This window comes from Prenolepis imparis, unplaced genomic scaffold (genome assembly GCF_030444845.1).
Source record: "Prenolepis imparis isolate NDT839.2.m4 unplaced genomic scaffold, iyPreImpa1.0 SCAF_5, whole genome shotgun sequence".
Classification (NCBI taxonomy): Eukaryota; Metazoa; Arthropoda; class Insecta; order Hymenoptera; family Formicidae; genus Prenolepis; species Prenolepis imparis.
Genome location: NW_028141163.1, coordinates 5,550,816 through 5,577,009, shown reverse-complemented (window position 1 = coordinate 5,577,009; position 26,194 = coordinate 5,550,816). Strand labels below are relative to the sequence as shown.

At 31.1% G+C, this 26,194-nt stretch overlaps 3 protein-coding genes across 9 annotated transcripts in view; 1 reads left to right on the top strand and 2 right to left on the bottom strand.

Annotated features, from left to right (window-relative positions):
- The window catches only part of LOC145936397 (terminal nucleotidyltransferase 5C), a 110,087-nt gene extending 108,814 nt beyond the window's left edge, over positions 1–1,273 (bottom strand). The window contains exon 1 of the mRNA XM_083038601.1: positions 490–1,273. Coding sequence (XP_082894727.1) covers positions 490–627 — 138 coding nt within the window. The 5' untranslated portion in view covers positions 628–1,273. The remainder of the gene's footprint in view (positions 1–489) is intronic.
- A 10,529-nt stretch (positions 1,274–11,802) lies between these two features.
- On the top strand, positions 11,803–25,934 carry LOC145936398 (KH domain-containing, RNA-binding, signal transduction-associated protein 2). 6 transcript variants are annotated; one of them, XM_083038607.1, is made up of 11 exons: positions 11,803–11,891; positions 19,821–20,241; positions 20,705–20,826; positions 20,928–21,044; positions 21,130–21,448; positions 21,699–21,813; positions 21,899–22,021; positions 22,187–22,302; positions 23,436–23,535; positions 23,625–23,742; positions 23,970–25,033. In XM_083038607.1, exons 2-10 carry the CDS (start codon positions 20,025–20,027, stop codon positions 23,713–23,715), a joined length of 1,320 nt encoding a protein of 439 aa, XP_082894733.1. In that variant the 5' UTR covers positions 11,803–11,891; positions 19,821–20,024; the 3' UTR covers positions 23,716–23,742; positions 23,970–25,033. The 6 variants fall into 6 exon arrangements, with proteins under 6 accessions (XP_082894733.1, XP_082894736.1, XP_082894734.1 ...); XM_083038608.1 differs by lacking the exons at positions 11,803–11,891; positions 23,970–25,033 and adding exons at positions 19,203–19,338; positions 25,639–25,919; XM_083038609.1 differs by lacking the exon at positions 11,803–11,891 and adding an exon at positions 19,206–19,338 and having other exon boundaries at positions 22,226–22,302.
- On the bottom strand, positions 11,842–19,159 carry Bckdhb (Branched chain keto acid dehydrogenase E1 subunit beta). Of its 2 annotated transcripts, none has more exons than XM_083038615.1 (8): positions 18,812–19,159; positions 17,906–17,983; positions 16,732–16,934; positions 16,283–16,438; positions 15,301–15,472; positions 14,379–14,524; positions 12,391–12,477; positions 11,842–11,982 (listed from the first exon to the last, which is right to left on the bottom strand). In XM_083038615.1, the coding sequence occupies exons 1-8, from the start codon at positions 18,948–18,950 to the stop codon at positions 11,842–11,844; spliced, it is 1,122 nt and encodes a 373-aa protein (XP_082894741.1). In that variant the 5' UTR covers positions 18,951–19,159. The 2 variants fall into 2 exon arrangements, with proteins under 2 accessions (XP_082894741.1, XP_082894742.1); XM_083038616.1 differs by having other exon boundaries at positions 17,906–17,997; positions 18,812–18,933.
- Positions 25,935–26,194: the final 260 nt, after the last annotated feature.

Below are 26,194 nucleotides of genomic sequence, written 5' to 3'. Positions count from 1 at the left end.
AAAAAAGGAAGAGAAAATAAAGTCAACTCCGAGAGAAAATATCGTGTCTGCATACATTGCGCGTATAAACGCAAACAGAGACAATTCGGAGCGACCATGTACAGTTAATAATGTTTGGATTAAAGTCGATGTAGGACGCGAGCAAGAATAGACATGCGAAGAACAGAGGCGATGTAAACAATACGCGTGAAAAAGAAAAAGTTAGTCGACGCTTCGCAAGAGATTTGCGCTTTCCGCGTCACAGTAATCGAATATGTAGGGGAAGGAAAAAACACACAAGGGGGGAATAAAATGGATCGTGATCGATCGTTGGCCGAACGACGCGGGATGTCGACTCTCCAACTCGAGAGAGGGTTGAACGACTTTGTCGTCGCCAACCATCCCCTCGACTCTCACTCTCAGGGCGAGAAGGGGGAGGGGCAGCGTTTAAATATGCGCCGCCAACCGACGTACGTACATATGAATATATGCGGACTTATGTAAGCTTACCTGCATCAGCGGTATCGAGACTTGCGCGAGGTCGGTGGATCTAGCCGGTAGCTTCCTGGTGGTAGATTCTTTTCCCTCGATCGCGGGAATCGCGACCTCCTGCGATTTCGGCGCGTCGTCGCAAGCTCCGTCCTTCATGGTCGCCTTCGGATCCAGGATGATTTCAAATGATCTCGACGTAATGATTCTTCGCCGCCGGTGAAGACGCGGATCGATTCACTTGTCGCGACGTGAGAGATGGAGAGATCCGTAAAAGGAGAGACGACGAGTTAATCGCGCCGCGCCGGGGCGGGGGAACTGCAACGATTGTCTGAATTTGGTTGCGCGTCTCGCGAACGAGGAAGTGAGAGACGCGGAGCTAACTTCGTGCGGAAGTATACCCGGCCGTTTCCGTGCGCAAGAGCAGCGGAGTGTCACGTGGTCACGATTCGCGAGAGCTTAACCGCGACGTAAAAGTATGTTACGAGTCTATAGATGGTGGCGATATCGAAATACCGGATAATATCGCGCGGGCGAGAAAGACGGAGGGAAGAGAGACACTCACGGAGAAAAACACACACACAAAACAGAGACGTCACGGTGGACAGCACCTTACTTCGCAACGACCGACGATATGCCACGGCGATAGCGATGAAGTGAGGCACGGAAAGTTAGACACTACTTGCTTGCGATGTACACGGGGAGTTTCGAGGACGATATATACGAACGGAAGAGACGAACGACGACGATACGATCGGGACGAACGAAGGGGTTCGGTTCGACACTGCGAGAATCCCGACACCTCGGCCCGTTCCGGCTCGCCCCACCCGAAGTGAGCCGAATGCCGAGCACAACTACGTACCTCTTCCCCCTCCCCCTCCCGCTCTTTCGCTCCTTTGCGCCGCGTCGCGTCGCCTCGCGTCGCGTCTGTCCGAAATCATCCGAGAGAGCTTCCGTTGCCGTATCTGTCTCTCGTTGCGTCCGTGTCGACATCTCCATCATCGTGATCCGTCGTCGTCATCCTCGTCATCCTCGTCTGACAATGAGAGAGCCGAACGGAGCCGACGAGCAAAGGTTAGCCACACTTGCCGTAATTAGCCGACATTTGTTGGCACGAGCGCGGGACGCTGCCAAATGAGCTGCTCTCTTTCGCCTAACCTTTCTTAAAACTGCTTATTTCGCTACTCGCGTTTCGAACGCGCTCTCTTTCGTTCTCTCCTCTTTAAAACTATCACAAGATAAACCTCGCCGAATCCTATCTAGCTTTAAGACACAACCGGGGGAAAAGAAAAAAAGAGTATTATTTTACAAACGCTTGCGCGGATGGCCGCGCTATTTTGATTCTGTTAGTAATTTAAAAACAAATATATTTCTTTACTTCTCGCGCGTCGCTCTCGGCCACTGAATAACGCGGCTAAACATTCATTTTGTAAAGCAAGTATTAATAAAAAAAACACAGCGACAATCTAAAGTCAATTATGTCTTATTACAATATATGTATAAGAACGAATCGAAATAAAATTTAAATCTTGCAATACCAACTGTATAAATTCAGTTTTGAAAAATGCTCGGAAAGAATATATATCATTATTGAATTATCAAAAATAGATTTTGTAATCTAATACTATATACAAACACATAGAAAGAGAGAGAGAGGTAAGAGTATTGTATTGTTATACATTAAAAATTTAATGTATTAAATTTATGAAGAAATGTACAAAAAAAGTTTTTTTTTTTTTATAATATCAGCAAGAATTGCAACAAAAGTAAATCAATGAGAGATATAAATGGCTAAACATTTGGCAGCTCCTTTTATTTTTGCTAGAATTAATGAAAGTATGAGCGCGTAATGATTATTCTGCTTTATTTCTTCATTTGTTCATCTAAGATAAACGTAGATATAATCTTATCCTGTTTCTGCAACAAAACTCGTGTTTCTACAGCCGTCGTATTGTCTTCGCAGGATGTATTCTTGAAAGGTAGTCAAATTAATAATATTTAAGAAGCTTCAGTAGGCATCGTGAGACCTAATACCGTGAGACCTCTGAAATAACAACTAAGTAAAAGAGATGACCGTGACGCGGTTGCGAAACCACAAAAGTGTTTGTTTACACGTGACCGACGAACATACCGAGTGAAATATCTGTTAGTTATACGCGAAATCGTAAATAGAAGAGAAAATAAAAGAGAAGAAAAAAGAAAAATATATTTTGCTTTGTAATATTTGTTGAAAAATTTTTTATCTGTGATTGATTAGATTTCCCATTTGTTTCGCGGAAAAATATTTTAAAAGATTCATGTCTTAATTAATATTAATATTAAATACTTATCTCCAATTAGTTTAAAATTTATTATCTTTAAATTGGCCTTCTCTAGCGAAAAAATGAAGTCATAGACAAACTTTGTCGTCTTCGTCTTTGTCGTCTTTCAATATAACCGGTAATTTAACTTAAAGTTAAATCTATCTGATCTGACCTTCATCTCATTGTCAATCATAAAGTATAAGATTTAGTAATCAACGCAAACACTTTAATATTCCAAATTTATTGGGATGTTATTGTAGAATTTATTTTCACATTTTTTACAAAAAAAAATAAACTTAAATATATTTAAATTTTTGAACTATCGTAAAACATTTAATTATTTCTCACTGACCAATAACTTGGTCATATCAGCACGAAAATTCGCGCATTTCTTTTTTTTAACACTAGAACAACACAAGCGCGCGCAATTCCTCGATTTTATATAAAAAAGAATGATATTAATCGAGTTTAAAGTACTATAACATTTTATTTAAAATATATTATTATTTTATAATTTTTATTACATACTATTATTTTTAAATTTAATTAACAAATTAAAATTTTAATCAACTAATTTCTGTAAAAAAATATTAATCAAGTGTTAATTTGCTAATTAATTTGCTAAATTTTAAAATAATAATAGGTTATAAAAATTAAAATAGTAATATGTAAATAATATGTTATAATGCCTTATCTGCAATTAATATTTTTTGACAGAAATCAGCTGATAACTGTGAAAAATATTAATCGAGATTAAAGAATTATGACATATTTGATTTAAAACATATTATTTTTATTTTTACAATATATTATTACTTTAAAATTTAATTAGCAAATTAATTCTTTAATCAGCTGATTTCTGTCAAAAATATTAATAAGGTGTTAATTTGTTAATTACATTTTTAAATAAAAATATATTATAAAAATTAAAATAATAATATGTTTTAAATAATATGTTATAATGCCTTATCTGCGATTAATATTTTTTGACAGAAATCAGCTGATAACTGTCAAAAATATTAATCGAGTTTAAGGAATTATATATTATTTACAACATATTACTATTTTATTTTCAACATATTATTATTTTAAAATTTAATTAGCAAATTAACGCTTTATTAATATTTTTTACATACATCAGCTCATTAAAGTGTTAATTTGCTAATTAAATTTTAAAATAATATTATGTTATAAAAATTAATAATATGTTTTAAATAAAATGTTATAGTACTTTAAATTTGATTAATATTTTTTTGACAGGTATCAGCTGATTTCTGTATCATTCTTTTTAATAACATAAAATCGAGGAATAAGCGTAGCACGCACTTGTGTTGCTTCTTTCTAAAAAAAACTTGTTAATTCGATTCTCGCAATTGTTGCCTTTTTTTCGCAATGTTGATTAGCTGCCTCGATTTGCATTGTGCGTTATATTCATTGCATCGAGAGGCTGTCGCGAGGGTTAGCAATTTGACACTTTGTCCAAAATAAAATAAAATAAAATAAAATAATATGTTTTAAATAATATGTTTTAATACTTTAAATTCGATTAATATTTTTGACAATAATCAGCTGATTTTTGTCAAAAAATATTAATCGCAGACAAAGTATATATTATATATATATATATATATATATATATATTATATTTTATTTACAACATATTATTATAATTAAAATAATAATATTTTGTAAGTAATATAATCTGTTATAATATTTTATCCGCGATTAATATTTTTTGACAGAAATCAGCTGATAACTGTCAAAAATATTAATCGAGTTTAAAGTATTAGATTTTTAAAACATAATATTATTTTATTTTATTTTATTTTGGACAAACTGTGAAACTGCTAACCCTCGCGATGACAGCCTCTCGATGCAATGAATATAACGCACAACGCGAATCGAGACAGCCAATCAGCCAGCATCGCGAAAAAGCGATAACAATATCAATAACATTTTGCTTTTTTTTTTTAGAAAAGAATTGCTTAATTAATATTTTCACGCTCTAGAAATTCGATAGTATTTTTTTTTCTTTTTGCATAATGTGTCAATACATTGCAATTTATTATGTTACATTGTATTACATTATATAATATGCCGGGGAGAATAATAACGCGCAAACGTGCAAATAAATTGCGTTAAACATTAATTAGATTCGAGAGTAGGCTCGTTACAATATCGTTTATAGATAATTAATTTTCCTCTCGAACTGCTCGGACAATGCAATGATTTACGTATCTATCTAATATTCGAGAGAGTAAAAGGAATGAAGCTTATCGAAGCAATCAGAAGTCTTTTCTATCGATAACGATATTAAACATATTTTGCACCTAGACATGTTTATCTAGCTTTGCCTTATTGATAAAAGTATTACGTCTCGTAATTATCTTGTGGACACACACAAATTGATTCGCTCTACTTCATTCTTCCTGACGATCTAATTAACTCTCGCGGTAAAACTTAATGATTTCTGATTTTCTAATGAAATGAGCAATGATTGATCAAGCAACGATACACAGATGGGATATATAATTAACGTATATCTGCAAATGATAAATCGATCGAGTATTACGTCTTTGTATACACCGCAGCGTCAAAAAAATATCGTTGATCGTAATGTATATACTGGGAATGGAAAGCTCAATGCTAGCCCGGACGTTGGCAAAGATTGGCCGATGAACGTAAAGCGAATTAATTTGCCGCTTTCTTGAGGAAGAATGTGTGGCACAATAATTATTGCATCGCGCTGCAGCTCACGATGCATAAGGTTGACCGTGTTTGCCGCACACATCGCGTGCATCAGTCGGCCGACTTTTTCTTCGTTTTTCCTAATGAGCGCCGGTTGCGCATTCGATGTGCATGCATATATACGTACCGCATCGCGATAAGTGTGTGTATATATATTATATATATATCTTGTCGAGAGGAAGCAATTTGCAGTAAAAGCGGCCGATTGAGATGAGACGAGAACTAGTGAGAAAGACGTGGAACTAGAGCCACACCTGCATCTTACTCGTCTCTGCCTTACATGCTATTCGAATGAGTCAACAACCTTTAATTCTCATAGGCAACGAACTATCAATGCTAAACATAATAATATTTATCTCGATTTCGACGGAATAATCCTGTCTTGATTTTGCATTGTTATTTAAAATTGTGTTATTTTTAGACATAATTTTTATACATATATAATGTTCACTTCATTAAAAAGTTTCTCTTTTTCAATCATAAGCTCATTTTTATGCTGAGTACTTTTGAATCTTAATGTGCGAGTTATTTAATTTATAATTTAAACACTGATATATAGTTTAACTCTTGAGTAAATAAATTGCAATATCTTTCAATTTTTGCGCCGTATATATAAAGATACATTTTTAGATAAGATTTTAGATAAGATTTTTAATTAAATAATTTAAAATGTTTGAAATAATAATTTAAAAAATTTTTGTGCTCTCGTTAAAAAAACTCTTGCAGTTGTTATCATAATTCTTTTCATACATGACGATGACTGTCTAAAATATATTAATTTTTAATTTAAACAATTTGATAAAAATATTATATAAAAAAATGTATGCATTGAGATTCTGTTCTATTTAAATTGTTGATTATTTTTAGTTATTGCAAAATATGATAAATTATTTCTGTGGCATTCACTTCTTGGAAGAAATTACGCCGTGTTAGCAATTTATCAAAATTGAACAAAGAGCATGTAATCAACCTATCACAATCCAGTTTTGCCCATTACCATTACAATAATCCATCAAGTATGTTTGCAACAAAAATGTATAATTTATAAATATATAATTTATGAACATTTTATTTTTTTTTTTTTGCGACACAGGCCGCGGTCAGAACGATTATGTGTGCACATGTGTATTACTATAAATGTATATCAGCGATTAATTTATCGTAAAAGTTATTTGTCGGTATACATTATATTTGCGTTTCATATGCGCATATCTAATCATTTTATAAGAAACGCGTGTAAGATACACGTGCGACATTGCGAATTGCCATTCAATATATTGGTGTCACGTTATTATTTTTATGATACATTATTAGATATTTTATATTTAGTTTAAAAGAAATAAATTTTAAAATAAAATAATACTCCATAGAAATAATTTTGCGTTGTAATTATAATATGTATATGTATATATATATATATATATATATTACGCGATTGGTTCGTATTTGACATATTTAAGTAAATCACATAAGAGTTCAATAATTTCAATACAATTTTAATTGATTCTTTTAGGTATTAAAAATGTATGATAAAATCTATTCTTGCTTTATTATATTGACGTACTGCTGCTATCTTATCTCATTTAATTGTGTGGAATAATTTTATATTATAAAATGGAAGCTTCTGCTATATTATTTTAAGATCAGTTGCGCTAGTTTGGACATGATAAATGCGGTGTACCCAATACTTAAGAGTCGGCGCTACCTGTACGCACGCATCGGTAGAGCGGCGCGTTAATTGCGGTTGCAACTTAGTTGCAACTTAGTTGCATTGCGTGTGCGCGCTCATAAGGAAGAAGCCCTCGGGGAGTTATACTAGAAACTGCGTTGTACTTTAAGAACGGCAAATGCTCGCGAAACAGATTTGTACAAGATGTGCGCAATGCATCAAATTATTTTAATTTCGTGCAAATCAGTGTTCTGTGGCTTCTCATTTTTAGGTGTTTAACGTGAATGTTAACGTGAATATAGACTACTCGTAAACGTTCTGTTATTAGAGCGTCGCGTTCAAGTATAAAATAGATACAAAAGTTATTAAAATTAATTTTCTTTAATAAATTGCTCAAGCGCTCCCTCTCTCTCTGTCTCTCTCTTCCTCTTTTTCATTCTTTAATATACATTTTTGTATATTTTATGTATTATATATATTTTGTACATTTGATACATTAAATGAGAGAGAGAGAGAGAGAGAGAGAGTAATGCTTATTTGCAATCAGCTGTCAATGTACATGTTCTACTTAAAATTCTTTTGATACGCCGCACATCGGTAATTAACGTCGTAATCACAATTTTAAACTAAAAATTGCCACAAAATTATTTACCACAAGATTGCATAAAAAATCTTCTTTTTGCGTGTTTTTTAAATTTGAACGTAATTTTATTCACATTTAACCTCCGCGTTGGCAAACAACATTATTTTAGATAAGATAAAAACGCAGCTGTTAATTTCGAAAGTGCCAGTAAATATATTGCGTCTGATAGGACCAATGGAAACTTTCATCACTGGCTACTTTGTGCTGTTACCGTAGAGATATCGCACTGTATTGCGTGGCATAAATCAAGATAACAAATCGATGTTTAATTTGGCCCGAAGAATCCTTTCTCTAACACTTGTGTATGACATTGACACGTGGAAGAAGAGTGCGATATCCGATCAATCGATTGTGAGAAGAGATCGGGGAATGAAAACAAACTGGTCAGCCACGATAAATAAGATTTATGTAATAGAACATATGATTCGACTTTTTGATTACTTAACACATATGATTTGATTTTTTTGTATACTTAATGAGTAATGATAATCTCGTAGCATCAAAATATTTTGATTTTGCGCTTCCTGTCGATATATTAAAACGAATATACACAGATAAGCCAACGATGTTAATATTAATAACAAGGGGTGTCTCACTGTGGCAATACATGTACATTTTTTCTGGAATTACTTACGCATTACTTCGCATTACTTCGCATTACTTCGCATTACGTCGTATTATTTCGCATTACGTATTACTTCGCATTGATTTACAATTTTTTTGAGAGTCAAATTTATGATTATTTATTAATATTTCAGATAAATAGGGGTAATAATCGCAGAAAAATAATTTTTTAAATTTAATAAAATAAGTTTTGTATGTGTGTAAAATTAAAGTTTATTCTTGTATGTACTGCGTACATATGCACTCAGTGCTTCGGTAGTAGTGCACATGTACGCGTTCTCGCTTCTTTTATTCGTCTCTTTTTCCATCACGCGAGGAAGAGACAGAAGACTATATAAAAAAAATTAATTGAAAAAAAATACAAAGAACTAAAGAAAATATATAATGACTAACTCTGTAATGACTAACTATGTAATAAAAATGTATAATATATAAGCTAACTAATATATAGACCTATCTATATAACATGCTACCTAACTAAAATATATATATGTATAAACACAACTCTATACAAATATATGTATAACAAAATATTATAATTTATAAAATCATTAATAATTGATCAGATCAGTATTAAAAGTTTGTATTTTGTGTTTAAATTCGTATAAAAGAAATAAAAATTTAATATAAACATATAAATAAATTTTTATTAAAAATGTTTTTAGTTGACTTTTTAAAAATTTTTGAATTTTTTAGTCAGTTTAAAATAATTTTTTTTCATTTATTTTTATTTATAATTGGAAACGTCTTGTTATATATTAAGTATTATACATATAGGGATATCTTAATTTGGGGGTTCAACTAAAAAAATATTTGTATGATAAAAAATATTAATTTTGAATTTTTTGCATAATATGTATATCGATTACATAATTAATAATAATATCTTATAAATTTATTTCTCTTAATATCTTTCTCCATTTTAATTGCATTTTTCTTTACTAAATTAAAGTTTTAGTACTAACATTTGAATATATTGTATTTTATTTGAAAAGAGTTGATATTATTTTCGATGAAATCAGAAACGATACATAAAATTTTATAAAATGTTATTACATATTCTATAATATTCTGACATTTTGCAAAACTTCTAAATAGTGTTTATTTTAGTAAATAAAGAGGAATATTTAATTGGAAAAAACTGCAAGATACTCTATATATTACTTACTGTATTTGTAAAACAAAAAATTATAAACAAACATATTGAATTACTTTAGAATTACATGGAATTACTTTAGCATTACATGGAATTACTTTATATTGTCTTATATTGCATAGTATTACATGGAATTACTTTATATTGTTTAGTATTACACGTAATTCCGTCGCATTACTTATAATTACACGGCGCATTACATGGAATTACTTGGAATTCCCGATAATTCGCAATACATGTACAAATTTTTGGTGAGTGAGACACCCCTTGATTAATAATATTCATGTGTATAATTTTTTAAAATAACAAAAAATATACTAAATATAATTCTATTATTCTAAATATAACGAGGATTAAAAGATTTAACGTTTCAACTTACTTTGATGTAACAATAAGAAAATAAAATGAATCGAGATTTTTGAAAGAGTTAAAAAGTGAATAATCGTTATTTATTTAATATTTTTCTGAACAAAGATTTATTGTTTGTGTCATTTTTATATTATTATTATGCTTGTGTCATTTCAATGTAAATTGCTACTGAAAGTAAAAGTATTTTAACTCATATTTCTGAAGTAATATCTCATAATCATTATCGAATCGAAGAGAGTGAAAATCTCGCGACTTTCGATATCTACGAGCGCATCGGTGCCATATGTTAGCATGTAAAAGCCGTTGCTCTATTCTCGCAAAAATCGACTAATAAAAAGGTAACTCGTCGACCTTCGATATAGTCTATGCTTCGTGGCGACTGGTTCTCCATCTCTTTTTCACTGTTGACGGATCTCCCGTTCTTTCTCGTAACTATTTTCTTATCTCTCTCTTTCTCTCATTGCACTCCGTGTATATATACCGCTGTCAACTTTCACGTATCATAATATACAGTGAAAGAATGTGGTTTCCCTTTCAAATTACAAAATATGCCACGAGTGAACAGTTCAGCACATTTCCTTTTCTTTAATTTAATTTTTTATTTTATTTAAAAATTGTTTAATTACTTATTATTTGAATGTAATGTGAATTTATATTCAATAATAAATGTTGAATCTTTTTAAATATAGACATTAATCATAAATAATAATCCTGTACAAATATTAATTTTCTTAATAAGAAAAAATAAATAATAATTCCATATTTTTTTCAATTTAATATCTTTATTGTTATGCTTTAAATTCAATCTTTTTTCGAGTCTCGTTTTCATGCCTTCGAGCTCGATATTGAAAACTTACATCCTGTTGACAGGCGGAACATGACGATCTTAAAGGTTTAGACTGGAAAGGACAACATCTGAGACTGAAACCTTGATTGAGATATTACATTGCCATGGTGCGCACAATCGGTGCGTAGTTTTATTATTAAAGAAGGACTTGACCCAGATTATCGATGAAAAAAAAAAGATATATAGATACTTAGACGATCCATCCTGATTACGAATACCTACCTATCTGACATCTTCGTCGACCAGCACGTCATTATTGCCGCCGGCGACGATTTGTATCATCTTTCACGTTATTAATTTAGACAGGAGGGATGGATTTATGTGGGTTGCGGTAAACTAGGTCAGGGACATGGCTCCGTATGCTCAATTTATGCTAGACACAAGCCATACAGATTCACATTATCTTTATCTGTTAGCAATAAAAAATATATTATTGTAGATTTAATTATTCCAGGTAAAAATAATATGCGCTGATTTTCTAGCAACAATAAATTTCTAGATATAATAATTTCTATTACTAATGCTTTATAAATACTAGCAAATGCGTGAATTACATTGTGTACATATATATAATCTATTCATTTATAAGCGCAGTATGATAAACATATACAATGCGAATTTTACAGATTTCACACAAATAATATTCATCTTTTTTAATTTTTTACTTTTTATATTTCTTATATATTCTTTTGAGATAGACAAAAATAAACTAATAACTTAACAATATATATGATTCTGGAAAAAATAAGTTTTATATATAAAATATATATAATTTTATATTAAAAATATTTTAATATATATATGATTGAGATTATATAAAATATATTTTAGATAAAAACAATGAAAAATAAGAGATAGGGTAAAAATATTCTTATTCAGATAATGATACATAGGGGATAATGAATTATAAAAAGTTAATAATAAAAAATATGTTATGTTTTCCAGTGTGAACGCTTTGTGGGCAACAGATTGCAACCCTTTTCCACTGTGGTGTATTGCAACATCCGCAGTTTCTCAGTACTTCAGGATATCTCGGACAGCCTCAAAGCAACGCCATTTATTCGGTAAGTAAAACGGCTCGTAGATATGTGGAAAGGGACAGTCCCATCCTGTAATCCTTTGAACTGGTGCTTCCAAATACAAGAAGCACTCCGCCTGATTTAACAAACATTATAGAGATTTTATATAATCTATATGTGTGATTAATTTGATTAACATTTTTATTTATGTAAAATTAACTTTATAACTCAAACATTAAAAGAACAGATACTGATCAATTAATAATCGGAGTAAATACGAGAAAATTTGAGAAAAATAATCAATTAACCTCGGTCACTTTAAAAACCGGTTTACAACCTTCTATGGATAATATTACCATCTCGTGACATTATATCTCGACGTATCTTGGCTATCAAAAACTTCCGACTTAGCGTTAATTCATATATTTAGGATTATACAATATATTTTTACGTACCTATCCGATTATTGCGTTATTACAGGTGTCTTTAAATCATTTTACCTCACGTTATTTGCGCAATAGATTTTGTTGAAAAATTCCCTTACCTGTACAGTTGCAGCTATTTCTGCCCCAAATCCGTTCGTCATCGGCGCTTCGTGGGCGATAATTACACGCCCGGTTTTCCTCGCCGACTGTAACATTTACGCACATATCACACATGGCAATTTATTATCGGTCGGCCGCTGGGTTTAATTCGCGCATGATTTACGTCTCGTCCCATATTGTTGCGGTATAATAATAACTTATAGATACGACCGCGATGCTAAATGGGTACATTAAACGCCGCGACGACGGCACGAGTCATCATTTTGTAACGGCTATCAAATACAGGCCTACAACATGATCGCCGATGGAAATACACGCTGGCGATCGAGATAGGTAGGCACACTTGTGTGCACGTGCGTACGTTCCGTTGTAAATCATTAACAAAGATAGTTAAGCGCGACTGAATACAGGTTCGAATACAGGTTCGTATGACATTTTCGATTTACGCTCATCTTCCCTGCAACACTTTTAGTTGCAATCTTTCGTCACGGAAACAGCCCGTAAAAAAATCTACTACTAGTTTATATATATTTATCGGATTAATATTTATAAGATTCCACTAATATTGATAAGATTAAGATTTATAAGACTGCCATGACAATTTTAATCTTTATTAATAGACAACTTACTGTCATATCGCGCAGGTATCTAAATTATGAATCGTTAATTTTTTTATAATGTTCGATTGCTTTCAAAACAGTACCTAAGGAAAAAGTTACTATTTTTTTATATATTCTTTTTTTTTAATATTTATAATTGATTATTTTTAAATATTTAAAAAAGAAAGAAAAACTTTTCTTACATTTTATTTAATGTAATGCTATGTAATAATACATAAGCTTGTTATTTTTTAAGAATGGTCAAATCTTGTAATAAGATATATCATGGATATTACTTGGATCACATGGATAATTTTTCTTCAAGATTTAATTAAGGAACAATGCGCAAAGTTATAATCTGAATAATCTATCATAATCCCTCAATATTATCTACATCTTTCTGTATTCATCAGTCACTCTGCTCCATTTTAATAACGCAGTCGACGACTTTTCCGACTGCGAAAAATTTATTTATTCGCGCAAAATTCCTCGCCGATGAATTTTGTTTCGCGAACGGAGTCCGTCTGTCATTACGAAATCGTGTTTCGCAGACAGACATCGCATCGGCAGGTAGACAAGACAGCGAATCTCCGCGACTGTATCGAAATTGCGGCAAAACGGGTTTCCAATTACGCTCGTACAACGTCTTGTTGTGAGCGCACCACTACATAATATCACGGTGGTTTGTAAGCCGCGAGAAGTGCATACTGTGCGATTGGCATATCATTAGGCGACCAGAGATCGATTAGCATAAATCAGCGCGATATTAGCGTCTATGGAGATCCGTAACCCGAAGGGACAAGAGTCCAGGCCTGAGGATTTCGCTCATGATCGCTTCTCATTCCCGTTCTTAGACGCTCGCATGATTGCTTTTCATTCCTGTTCTTAGTCAACGACAACCCGCTTCTATCCTCGACGATACGAGGGGATGTCGAGCGTAAATCGATGCAATAATATCGAATCCTCGCGACAATCATCTCAGGTCTTTCGATTATTCACTATCCGAATACTTCGCTAAACGAGACAAATATACGAATGATACGAAGGATATACCTCAATTGTCTCTCTCTTGTACCTTATGTATAGATATATCCGACGATTTTCTACATCGAAATTCGTGTGTTTCGACGTCATGGTCATAGTTTGTCATTGATAATCAAATTGGTCGTAGAGAAGGCGAAGGAAAGAGATTGCTCACGATTATTTATTAATTTCGGCTTGAAATTCTTGAAATAAGAAACAAACGCGAATGCTTACGTTATCAAAACAACGAGAATGGAAAAGGCAAAGAAGGATGCTTGAAGCGATCGTTTTCTTGAACCGATTTCATTCTCAAGGAAACGATTGTAATAAAATGAAGTAAGAGAGAGAGATTGAGTTATACCCACCTTGCATACGAGTTCCGCGTCCCAAGGTAGAATGGAAATGAGGTCTATCACCTCGCAGGACACGTTGAGCTTCTCCTGGACTAGATCGGCCACTTCCAACAGCACGTGCACCTGAGTGCCCCAGCCTACGAGTGTCACGGCATTACCTACGCAACAACGAAACACACTTATATAGGCAAACACGTGTATATAGACTCGCATAACCGACAAGCGAGTGTATACGTGCTCCTTCTGTTATATCCTGTTTCAGGACCGGTCATCAGCGAGAACGCCGCTCCGGCGATTGGATAATGGAAGGACGATTATACTCGGTAAATTATATTCACAGAGACTCCAAGCCGCGTGTATGAGGAGAGTGCGAACAGTTACTTTCTATATATGACTTTAAATAATATCTCTTATATGTTATTTTCATTGGACAACGTTATAATCTGTCATGAATGTAAAAAGTAGAGAAAAAGAGAGAAAGAACTTGCATTTCTTGTCTTTTAAACATTTTATGAAAAAAAAAAAAATCTTACGCAATCGCTAGTATTTATTCATATTGCATAATTATTATTTTCGTGCCTTAGTCTCTGATTCCAATAATATAAATGCATTAAACAAGAGTTTACTTAGCAGAAATATTACTTTTTTAAATCAGTATCGTTATAATCGGATTGATAAAAGTAATATCAGATAAGCTCTGAAAATAATAATATAAGAGATCATTTGTGTTTCTTATGCTAAGACGTTTCGTATTATAATCATAAAATTCTATAAACGAACGTATAAAATTTATGTTATAATTTGCATTTGAAATATATAATCAACAATGTAGATGATTGATAGACAAGTATAGCGTAGCGTTTAATAAATTCAATTAATAACCGAGTACGCTAAGAGAATCTAATTTTTAAATTATTATATTAATAGAATTTACCTTCTCTTACAACTTCAGCCTTGCCAATTTCGATCTTGTAATGTCCTACGGGCACTTCGTCGACCGCTATACGATATAGAATTTTAGGTTCAAATATAATGCAAGGATCTGGTTCGTCTATGCAGCTCAACAATAGACCTTTGGCATGCGTTGCTCCGCGAGGCACAACGATCTAGAAAAAATCAGCTGTTTTCAAGAACGCGAAATTGTCTCTTTCGCGATTTTCCCCAGTTCGCGATCTCTCCTGTCAATATATATATATATAATTGGCGATTCTTCTCGACGGTTTCGCAAAACAAAAACGTGAAATTTATCGGCTCCAGGAAATGTCGACGCGATATTACGCGACACGCTTCTCTCGTAATCGCGATGTACGATAGCGGCGATTGCGCATTAGTGTGCGCGAGCAAAACTTTCTTCATGCATACATAGAGTGTATACGTCGTACAATATTCATGGAATTTGTTGAAGAAAGTTGAGAACTCATGCCTATGGCTGGTGCGTAATATAGCGAAGGTACGAAGAATGTTCCCGATGATGAAAATTTGATAGCAAAACTTGTTTGCTTGACTCGCGCGATCGAGGTATATTAAATATTAATGACTATTTAATTTCTTTTTACTCATATTCGAATCTTTTTTTTTTTATATATGTATACGAATCATGTTACACGCGTATTAGAATTATTTGAAAGCAGCAATTATGTCGTAACTCGTAATAATATATTAATCTTGTTACTTAACACTGCAATAATATAACGCATAGCTGATAGCTCAAATATTTATACGAGCATTGACGTTTATTTATGACTCCATTACGAAATTCTTTATCTCAATAAAGCATTGTTTTTTTATCGATTATAGATAAATCTGATAAATTCAGAAATAAAGACACGGTACACGGTCAAAATAATTATACGGGAAAGAGTGAGCGATATTATATTCGATAAATAATAAAAAATAAGCACACGTGTATTACTGACCTTCAAGCCGGGAGTATGGGCGAAATAAGCTTCCGGACTTTGAGAATGATAAAGAGCACCATGGCCAACTGCTCCGCAAGGTGCACGAACCGTAAGTTTACCGCAGTCAAACATACTGCCGCTTCGGTATCTCATCTTAGCCGCTTCGTTTACTAACTGCAGACAAAATTAACATATAATTCCGTTAATAATTTTAGTACAGATTATTAATCTTTCCATTCTATGTATGACAATGTTTGCGTGACGAAGATATAATTCCGCATTATTTCATATGACTTGTTCCCGAAGTTATCGAGATATAACAATGTTTCTGTTTTTTAGAGGATTTTTCATTCTTTGAATATTAAATCTTTTTAGAATCTTTTCATGTATATAAAAAAAAGATATTTTTTGCTACAATTATAATTATCTATCTTTATCGTTTATGCATTACATGAATGATGAAGCACCTGATCGAAGGCAGGAAATATATAATCCGCAAATTGTATTTCGACAATTGCCGATATTCCGGCGTTGGCTAAACCAATTCCAAAACCTGCAATTCCTTGCTCGCAAAGAGGCGTATTAAAGACACGATCAGCGCCAAAACGTTTTTTCAAATCCATCGTGCAACGAAAGACACCTCCGAATGCTACGTCTTCGCCAAATATCACTAAAAGTTGGAAAAAATTTATAAAACATTTGTTCTGAAAAACATGCAAGAATATTTTCTTATTAGAGATTTTGAATTTGCTTTGAATAAAAGTTTATTATTTTTTTTTTCTTTTTCTTAAGTAATTTGAATAAGATACTATGATAAAAAAAAGTAATGAACGTTGAAGATGTTGAAAATAAAAAAATGAATATCATAAATATATTAAACATTATAGGTGGACTGAAAAAAATTTATTACCTTGATTAAGAGCCGGTTTTTTAATAATGATTTAAACTTAGATTGAAGTTTAAACTATTATTTTAAAAACCGGCCCTTAATAGTTCAACTAAATATTATTTTGTTAATTGAACATATAAAAATATTTAAATTAAATATAACATATTAAATCTAACAAAACGTGTATTTGACTTAAATACTAATATATGTTCACTTAACAAAATAGTAATTTAGTTTTAGTCAAGTTAATTTAGTTAAGTTAATAATTTTTTTTTTCAGTGTATATATCTAGGGAAAAAATAATTCTATATTTATATAAATTATATCAGGTGTTAAAAAAGTGGCGGATACGCTGTATAGGGGTGAATTCCTGAGGTTATTTGGAGACGATTTTTCCTCAACGAAAATGTCGAGAGAAGTCATCATTTTTTGCAAGCTCCCAATTTTTGCCATTATATAGCTTGGTAACTAATTGTAAGCCTTAAATTAAAATTCTATTAAATTAAAGTCGACTTGAAATTAATTGAAGAATGTAGTTTTGTTAATATTTTAATTCCACAATACTTAGTTTACGAAAAGCCCTTTATTTTCAATTACTTATAACTAGAAAATTATTGGTGCCTCGACATTTTCACTGAGGAAAAATCGTCTCCAAATAACCTCAGGAATTCACCTCTATACAGCGTATCCGCCACTTTTTTAACACCCTGTATATGTATATTCTATTTAAAGGCTTTGAACAAGATATTTACCTGAATGTGGATCGTTTTCCAATGCAAGAGTAAGGGCGTCATTTATAGCTTGATACATATTCAACTTTTGAGTCTTACCTGAAAGCATATCTCTTTTACATAATCACGTGTGAATAATGCATTATTGAGTATTAAGTGATTCCGTACTATGAAATGAGCAAAATCCTAGAACATTCTATTGCGACTTAATAATAATAAATGATATATTCTTCTGTTTTCACATATATAAATATTCAAAATCATTTATATTGCATTTTATTACATTGTATAACAGGTATAGCAAAAAATAAATAATTCTCGATAATTTATCGCCACATTATATTTCATTAATTGTCGATTCATTCTTGACACACATACTGTGCGTATTTTTGCGATTCTTTATACGTGAAAGAGAAACGACTGCCAAAGTCAAATTATCAAAAATTCGGACTTAAAAATACCTGAATACTCGAATGTTCGAAAATTTCGAAAGATGTTATCTTTGTGAAGCGAAAAGTAGATAAAGATTTCTATTCTATTTTATTCAGTCTAGATTTCAATGCTAAATGAAAATCTTTATTTTTATTTGTGACAATTAAGAAAACGCTTTTTACAACATAAATAAACAATTTTTTTATGAATAATTGAATATTCTTCTTAATTACATGAGTTTATATATCTCATGTTCAAGACACACCACACACACATAATATCTTACATAGCTATATATAAATTTTTTAATTAATTAAATGCTCGATAAATTATAAATTTGGCAAAGCGCTTTTTATCGAATCTCTCATTAATCTTATATTATTGCTTATATGGCATACATATTATACTATACCGATTTTGCATGTCACTGCTTTTGCAAGACTTCGAATGATGATTTATGCGATGTCAATGCATGCATAAAATAATTATACTTACCGGTGTCATTCGACCTCTCGGTTGGAAAATACGTAAAATGCGCCGATCTGACATGCTCGAGTTCGGCGGAATTTTTGTCACGGCACAAAAGTAGTTTTCGTCCGGCGTTTCGTAGCCGCAGTCCCAACTTACTGAGCATCGTTTCTTCTTCGAAGTGCTAGTTGCTCGTGCCCACGAGGTCGCAGGTCTTATCTCTATTTGCATATAATGCGATATCTCGGTATGGAGACATTACATTCGACCTCGTGTGAAAATTTCATAGATAGCCACGAAGTCGAGGTGCACGCGTGCATGAGTTTGTGATTAAACGATCAAAAGTCGCTGCCGATCTATGAACGCACGAACGAGAACTGTATTCGATATGCATACGCTTCGAAATACTAATAGAACCGGAAAAAGAAACGAAATAGAAAGAGAGAAAAGAAGAAAGAAGCAGAAAGGAAAGCGATAACAAGCGCTGACGTCAATACCCATTTGACATCGTCGAAGTTCATCATTTAGCTTGGAGATTAGTTTCAAACTTGATCGTAAGTGACGTGTTTAACACATATCATATGATAGCTTATAAGAATCAAGTTTATATATTAATACATATATATATATTTCATTATTTGAAATGCGCAAGTTATACAATATTAAATGTGTTATTTCAAAAAATATTTTTCATATATTTTTAATCGATTTAACGATGGATTGTACGAGCTACATGAAAAGAAATATAATTTTTTTAATATTAATATAATTGATATATGTATAAAGAATTTCAGTATTATATTAAAATTGTTTTTTTTTTTTTTAATTTTTTTTTTAAGAGAGAAAGGAACCTGTTGCAAATTTATATTAATTTTTACGATTAAAAAATAATGCACTGAAAATAATTTAAAAATATATATATTTAAAAATAATATGCAGTATGGATACGAACCAAAAAAATAATGATTTTTTACCAGTAGCCGGTAAGGTTAAAATAGTCGTACATAGTTGTACGTAACTTGCTAAATGAATACAGATGACGTTACTAAACGAGGTTTCGGCGACGAAACGAACCGAACCGAACCGTTCTGAGATTTGCGGGGGACGTGCATGCGGTGAAAAGGCAGCCATTACAGCTTCGTTTTCGGGACGCGTCGTTGTGTTCAGGCTATTTTTCTCATCGTCCATCGTCAGCGAAGGAGTTGGAAAGCTTGTCAAAGCTAATCTGTTGATCTGAATTATGGCGAACATGGATATGGATAGATCGAGTAACGGCGACTACAAGTATCAGAGAGATGACGACGTCGATATTAAGCCTAGAATATTGGACGACAAAGACTCCGACGACAAGGATCATCAAATTGACAAGGCGGGCGAATATGTACGCGAGCTTCTCCAAGAGAAGATTGATCTCGACAATCAAAAATGGCCCAATGCGATCCGATTGCTCGATCATGGTGAGTCCTTTTTATTTTATCTCGGTCGTGAAATTTAGCTCGTCCAATGAAGAATCCCATCAAATTTTAACGAATTATCGTTGCACCGGATATCAATAGGACGAAATTTCTATTCACAATGAGATTTGATTGAATTCATATATGTAATCAATGCTTGGATATTTTGTAACAAATATAACAAAGCTCACTCTGCTAACAGTGAAAAGTGAAACATTTTATTTGAACGTTACTGGAAGGTAATTTGGAGTACATTTGATAATTTAGAGTTTTTCAATTTTCGCTATTAAATATTTCTGTAATTTTTGAATTGCGTATCTTCTAGTTTGACTTTTCATATAGCATTTATGTGTCACAATATAGATATAAAAGAAGAATAAGCTCTTTTGCTATTTTTTAATAAAAATCTTTTATTAAAAATCTTTTAATATGGGATATCCCTTTAAAAGAATTACGTATTTTATAGAGATCCAAAAAACTCAAGCTATTGGAAAACCATTAAGGGATCCAAAATATGTGGATATTTATCGTGAAAAACCAGTTCGCATTTCTGTAAAAGTTTTAGTACCTATTCGCGAGCATCCTAAAGTAAGTTGTTACATATATTTAATATAGCAATTTTTCACTCAATTATAAACAAATGTAAGCTGTTATCGTAAATCTCAATTATATAATTATCTTATTTTTAGTTTAATTTTGTTGGAAAACTGCTGGGTCCGAAAGGTAATTCTATGAAACGTTTGCAAGAAGAAACAATGTGCAAAATGGCAGTGTTAGGTAGAGGATCGATGAAAGATAGACAAAAAGTAAGTGAGAAATGTGAGTCTTATCTTTTTTTTACTCGAAGAAAATGACTTATCTTATGTTTGGTTTTTTTGTTCTTAATCTCAGGAAGAAGAATGTCGTGCTTCTTTGGATCCTAAATATTCGCATCTTTCTGACGATCTGCATGTAGAGATCACAGCTATTGCACCACCGGCAGAAGCTTATGCTCGTGTTGCATTTGCGCTGGCCGAGGTACGGAAATATTTGATCCCTGACAACAATGATAACATACGTCAAGAGCAAATGCGCGAAATGGAAATGAACGTATCTAGCGATCCGATCTCGGACGATCGAAGACCTTCGATGAGAGGTCCTTCTGGTCCTGGAACTGGTCCTGGTATACTAAGACCTGCTGCAAGACCGACATTACCTAGAACATCTAGAGGTTGGTTTCATATTTATGAAAATTATGCAAAATGTAAAACTATATAGAATTAAGCAAGATTATAATATTAATTTCTTCAATGTCAATCAATGCAAATTTATATTGCATAGAATGATTTAAATAGAATATTCTTTAACAAATATATTTGTTACGATATACAAAAAGAGATACAGAATTTGCAATATCAATAATACAAAAGATTTAGTTATATATATATCTAATATATATATCTAATATGTATGTTATTCAGCTATACTTCCTCCGCCACCTGCAAACCGTGGCCCACTTTCTCGACCTGTACCGCCAAAATCGAAGGTGTTCTCGATCTTGGACCGTGCAAGAGCTGCTATAGATCAAAATTTTGGGTGAGCCTAATTATTCATATAACATAGTTTCTCCATTTGATACAAATACTATGTTAAATATATTTACATTTTTTTATTCTTATAGCTACGAAACTCCAACTCCTCCACCGACAAACCGTGCTGGATCACATCATGATTATGATTATCATGGCTCATCAACTAGTAATGCTCGATATGGCGATCGCGGACATTATACATCGAATTCTGGGTATGTAATATAACGCCTTTTGCACATATATTGTAATTTATATAACAGCAAGAGAATATTTGATAGCATAACAGCAAATATTCTTATAACTCATTTTTTTTTATATAAACGCATTTTTTTTTATACAGATATTTTCATCATATTGTTCAATTTGTTATGTGATAGGTTTGACATAATTAACAGAAATGACATTTATTCTTCAAGATATACAACTTATGAGTACGACGATGATTCTGCACCGCATTCTTCACATGATTATTACGAATCATCAGATTATCCAGGTAAAATATTCCATTTTTATTTGTTTGTTATAATATTAAAAATTTTAAGATTTTTTTATGAAACTAGATTTTTAAAGATTTTATTTTATTTTATTTTTATTTTATTTTGATAAAATAATACATTTTTAAATGAGTGTTTGTTAATTACATGTAAATCCTTTATTATGCTTATGCTAGGTTTATTTTATTACGCTTAGTAATAAAGAGTTTACTTTATTATGCTTATGCGAGGTAAGATTTTAATTTTACTATTTTATAAATTTTTATAACGACACAAATGTGTTATGCCACAATTTAAATGGATGGTACTCTAAAATTTTATATACTAGTTTTTAATATATTTTTGTTAAACATTTTAAAATAAATTCAAAATTAACTCAAGATTCAATATTCTCATTCAATTCTTTTTTTATAATGAAAATTTGAAAGATTATAATTATTGCTATAAACTGTAATTATTGCAGTTATTGGAGAGACATTATTAGTAAAATGCGCACAATATCCTTAAAGCAAAAGTGTTAATATTAGCTTCCATGGAAATGCATTGAATATTAAAATTATTTAATTTTTAATTATATATTGAAGAAATTGGCAATTTATATTTTTAGCCCTTAATAATATATTTATATACAAAATGGATAAATCAAAACATAAAATATGCCTTTATTATATCGATTAATAATATCTAACACTTTATTATAATATAATGTATTTTAAAAATTAATTCTTTAATTCTTATGCAAAAATTAATTTTAATGTAACTTAACATAAATTTCGCTCTTTGATTAAATTCATTTAACTTACGCGCGTACAAGATGAAATTATATCTCGTATAGATAATAAAAAGCAAATAATATTAAATAATTTGTATTTTTTAAATATATTTGAATCATGCAATTCCAAATGAAGCCATAATAATCTAAGTTTGCTATAACAATTAAATTTAAACCCTGTCTATAGATTGTATAACAAAATGCATGATGTACGTTAATGATTAAACTTTCAAACTCATACTAAAAACATGAAAATGACGAGCCATGCTTAGATGCTAGCATGTAGACCATTAATGATCGCAACGTCGTGTTCTGTCTAAATAAAAATAATTAAAACGTATCAATCCATGAAATTCGCAGAGGAGTCGTCGAGCCGCGCTTGGAAATCGTACAAGACAACAGCAACATCAGGAAACACAGCCTCGCGCTACCGCACCACCCCGTATACACGACCTTCTAAGTAAACACCTACAAAAAAATCCGTTAAATTTTTTATCTTAATCGTCCGTATTCCTCTAAACTTTTTTTTCTGACATTATTATTTCATAGCGTTGTTGCGAATCCAATGGCGGCTAATCTTCCTAATGCTGCACGGCGGCCTATGATGCAGAAACCGCTAAACGAAAGAAATCGTCCTTAACCGGTCAGAGAGATGGAGGCTAAGACGGTAATGATGTGCAAACGTTATTGTTTCATTTTCATGATATAACGAATAAAATAATAACGTTCAATAGAAATGCTATATTCTCTTTAATTGAGCAGGAGATTTATTTGTTGGTCAATTTCTTGTAAAGACTAAGTTTACTCTCTCTATCCGTATTTTACTCTCCTTTAGTTATAAATACTGTACTATTTTATTTTCACTTTTTTTATAACAAATTCGATAATTTTCAGATCTCTCAATTTTCGCGACCGCTGGATAAACAAGAACATATAAATAGAAACTAAACCATAATTAAAATATAAGAGCGATAGTAATATATGCTATACGCGATCGACCATACATAAAAATTTATTCCGTTGACAATTCCCTTTAATTGACAATTCCCTTTAATTGACAATTCTCTTTAAATAACAATTTACTTTATATCACACTATTAATTCAATATACCTGGCAGTCTACAAAACATTAACTCCGCTCCTTTAGTCCTTTTTCTAAAATTTGGACCACAAAGGAATTTAACTATTGACAAGGAGTAAAGGACCAAGAGGATTGATGGGATGAAATAAGTAAAATGAATGAACAAGCGCTTAATATTGCACACAAATGAAACTGAAATTCATATAATCGTATATTCAGTGTTATATATAAATTAAGTGTCAATACATAAATAACAATCTTAATGATTCTAACTATATTTTAGAGTCATCTTCTTTATTCATCCTTTGTACTTAATATCTTCAAAATCAATTTGAAATTTTAATATTAAAAACGAACATACTAATATTTAATAATCTTCAATCAAATATATTAATATAGGCTTATACATTAAGATTTTTTTTTATCTAAACAAATTGTAATTTGAATATTTTTATTTGACGAAATACTATAATAAAATTGCATTGTAAATGGGACAAATTAAACTATTGACATACAATGCAAACATACAATAAAAATTATAAATTGACGATAAATTGTATAAGCCAGTTATATATTATTATGTTATAATTCTATATTATTTGCTTAATATATAGCTTCTATAAAATAAAATGCATATTATAGATTTACATTAAAGAAGTTATGTAATAATCTATATTATTTCGTGTGTAGAACAAATGCAGAATTATGACAAATCATAATGTCCATATATAATCAGTATAATTTTAATTCTAAATATATAAATATATATCCAAAAATATATGAATGTAATTCTTAAATCTGTCATTAAAATAATAATCAAATGTAAAATGTAATATGTAACTCCTATATAAATTGAAATAAAAATGAGATAATATAAGACATATTTTGTTTTTAAAAACGTCGAATTGAACTTCCCCAACCAATGAAAATGCTAAGATTCTAATCATTCTGAATAAAAATATCTTTATACATATGTAGTTTCAGCTCCAATTAAAATTACAAAATTTTTATCATGTATGAAAACTTACCGCAGTAATAGAATATTCACATGTAAATTAATTAAAGATTACTAATAGAGATTAAATAACAAAGTAAGAATGATGAAAAATAAAAAGTTCTATAGAATTATATTTAAAAAAAATTGTATGTATGTACGTTAAAGTAATATATAACAATAATCAAAATAATTTCATGAATATTTTTATACTGTTTTTAATCTATTGACATATAAAATGAATAAAAAATTAATTACATAGGTAATTTTCTCTGAATAATATTTTAATTAATATAGCACGCGGAACAAAGCCAACGTATATAAGTCCATACATACATATGAAATATTCGACACAAGAAAATTGTAAAAGTTACCTAATTATATATTTTATTGCAAACTTGAAATATTGTAAAACCCCAGAAATATATCGTATATAATTCCATTTCATCGTATATATTCTAATATTGATATTGGTATATTTCATATAGGTGGATAAAAGCCATGAAGATTGCGTGGGAATCACGTTCTTTGTGGATCGAAAGATTTTTAGTCCTCTTCAATCGTGACGGACTTTGAAGTGCTGTGAATACACTTTAGCATGACGTGAGTACATTTATAATTATTTGTTATAAATGTTAAAAGCAAATGCAAAGTTAAGCTGATATATAACGATCTTTTTTCTTAATATTTGAGAAATTATATTTTTTTCTCTAATATTTGTTGCATAAAAATGAATAATAAATGTCCAAGAATAATAATTATAGAATATAAATTTAATTAAATAAAGATAAATTGCATTTAAATTATTGAAAAAATAGCACAACGAAATGCATTTGTTTTTAATAAGTGCTTTCATAAAATATTGAGAGAAATATTTATACCAGTTTTTTTGTAAATGTGTACATGCATTTACAAAAAAACGACAGCAAATTAACAAATATATGACGATTTTTTCATAGAGAACGTAAGTAGAATTAAAATAGTGAATACAATTTTACGTGTATTATAATTTTTAAATATAATTATATGTTATTGTATCTATTC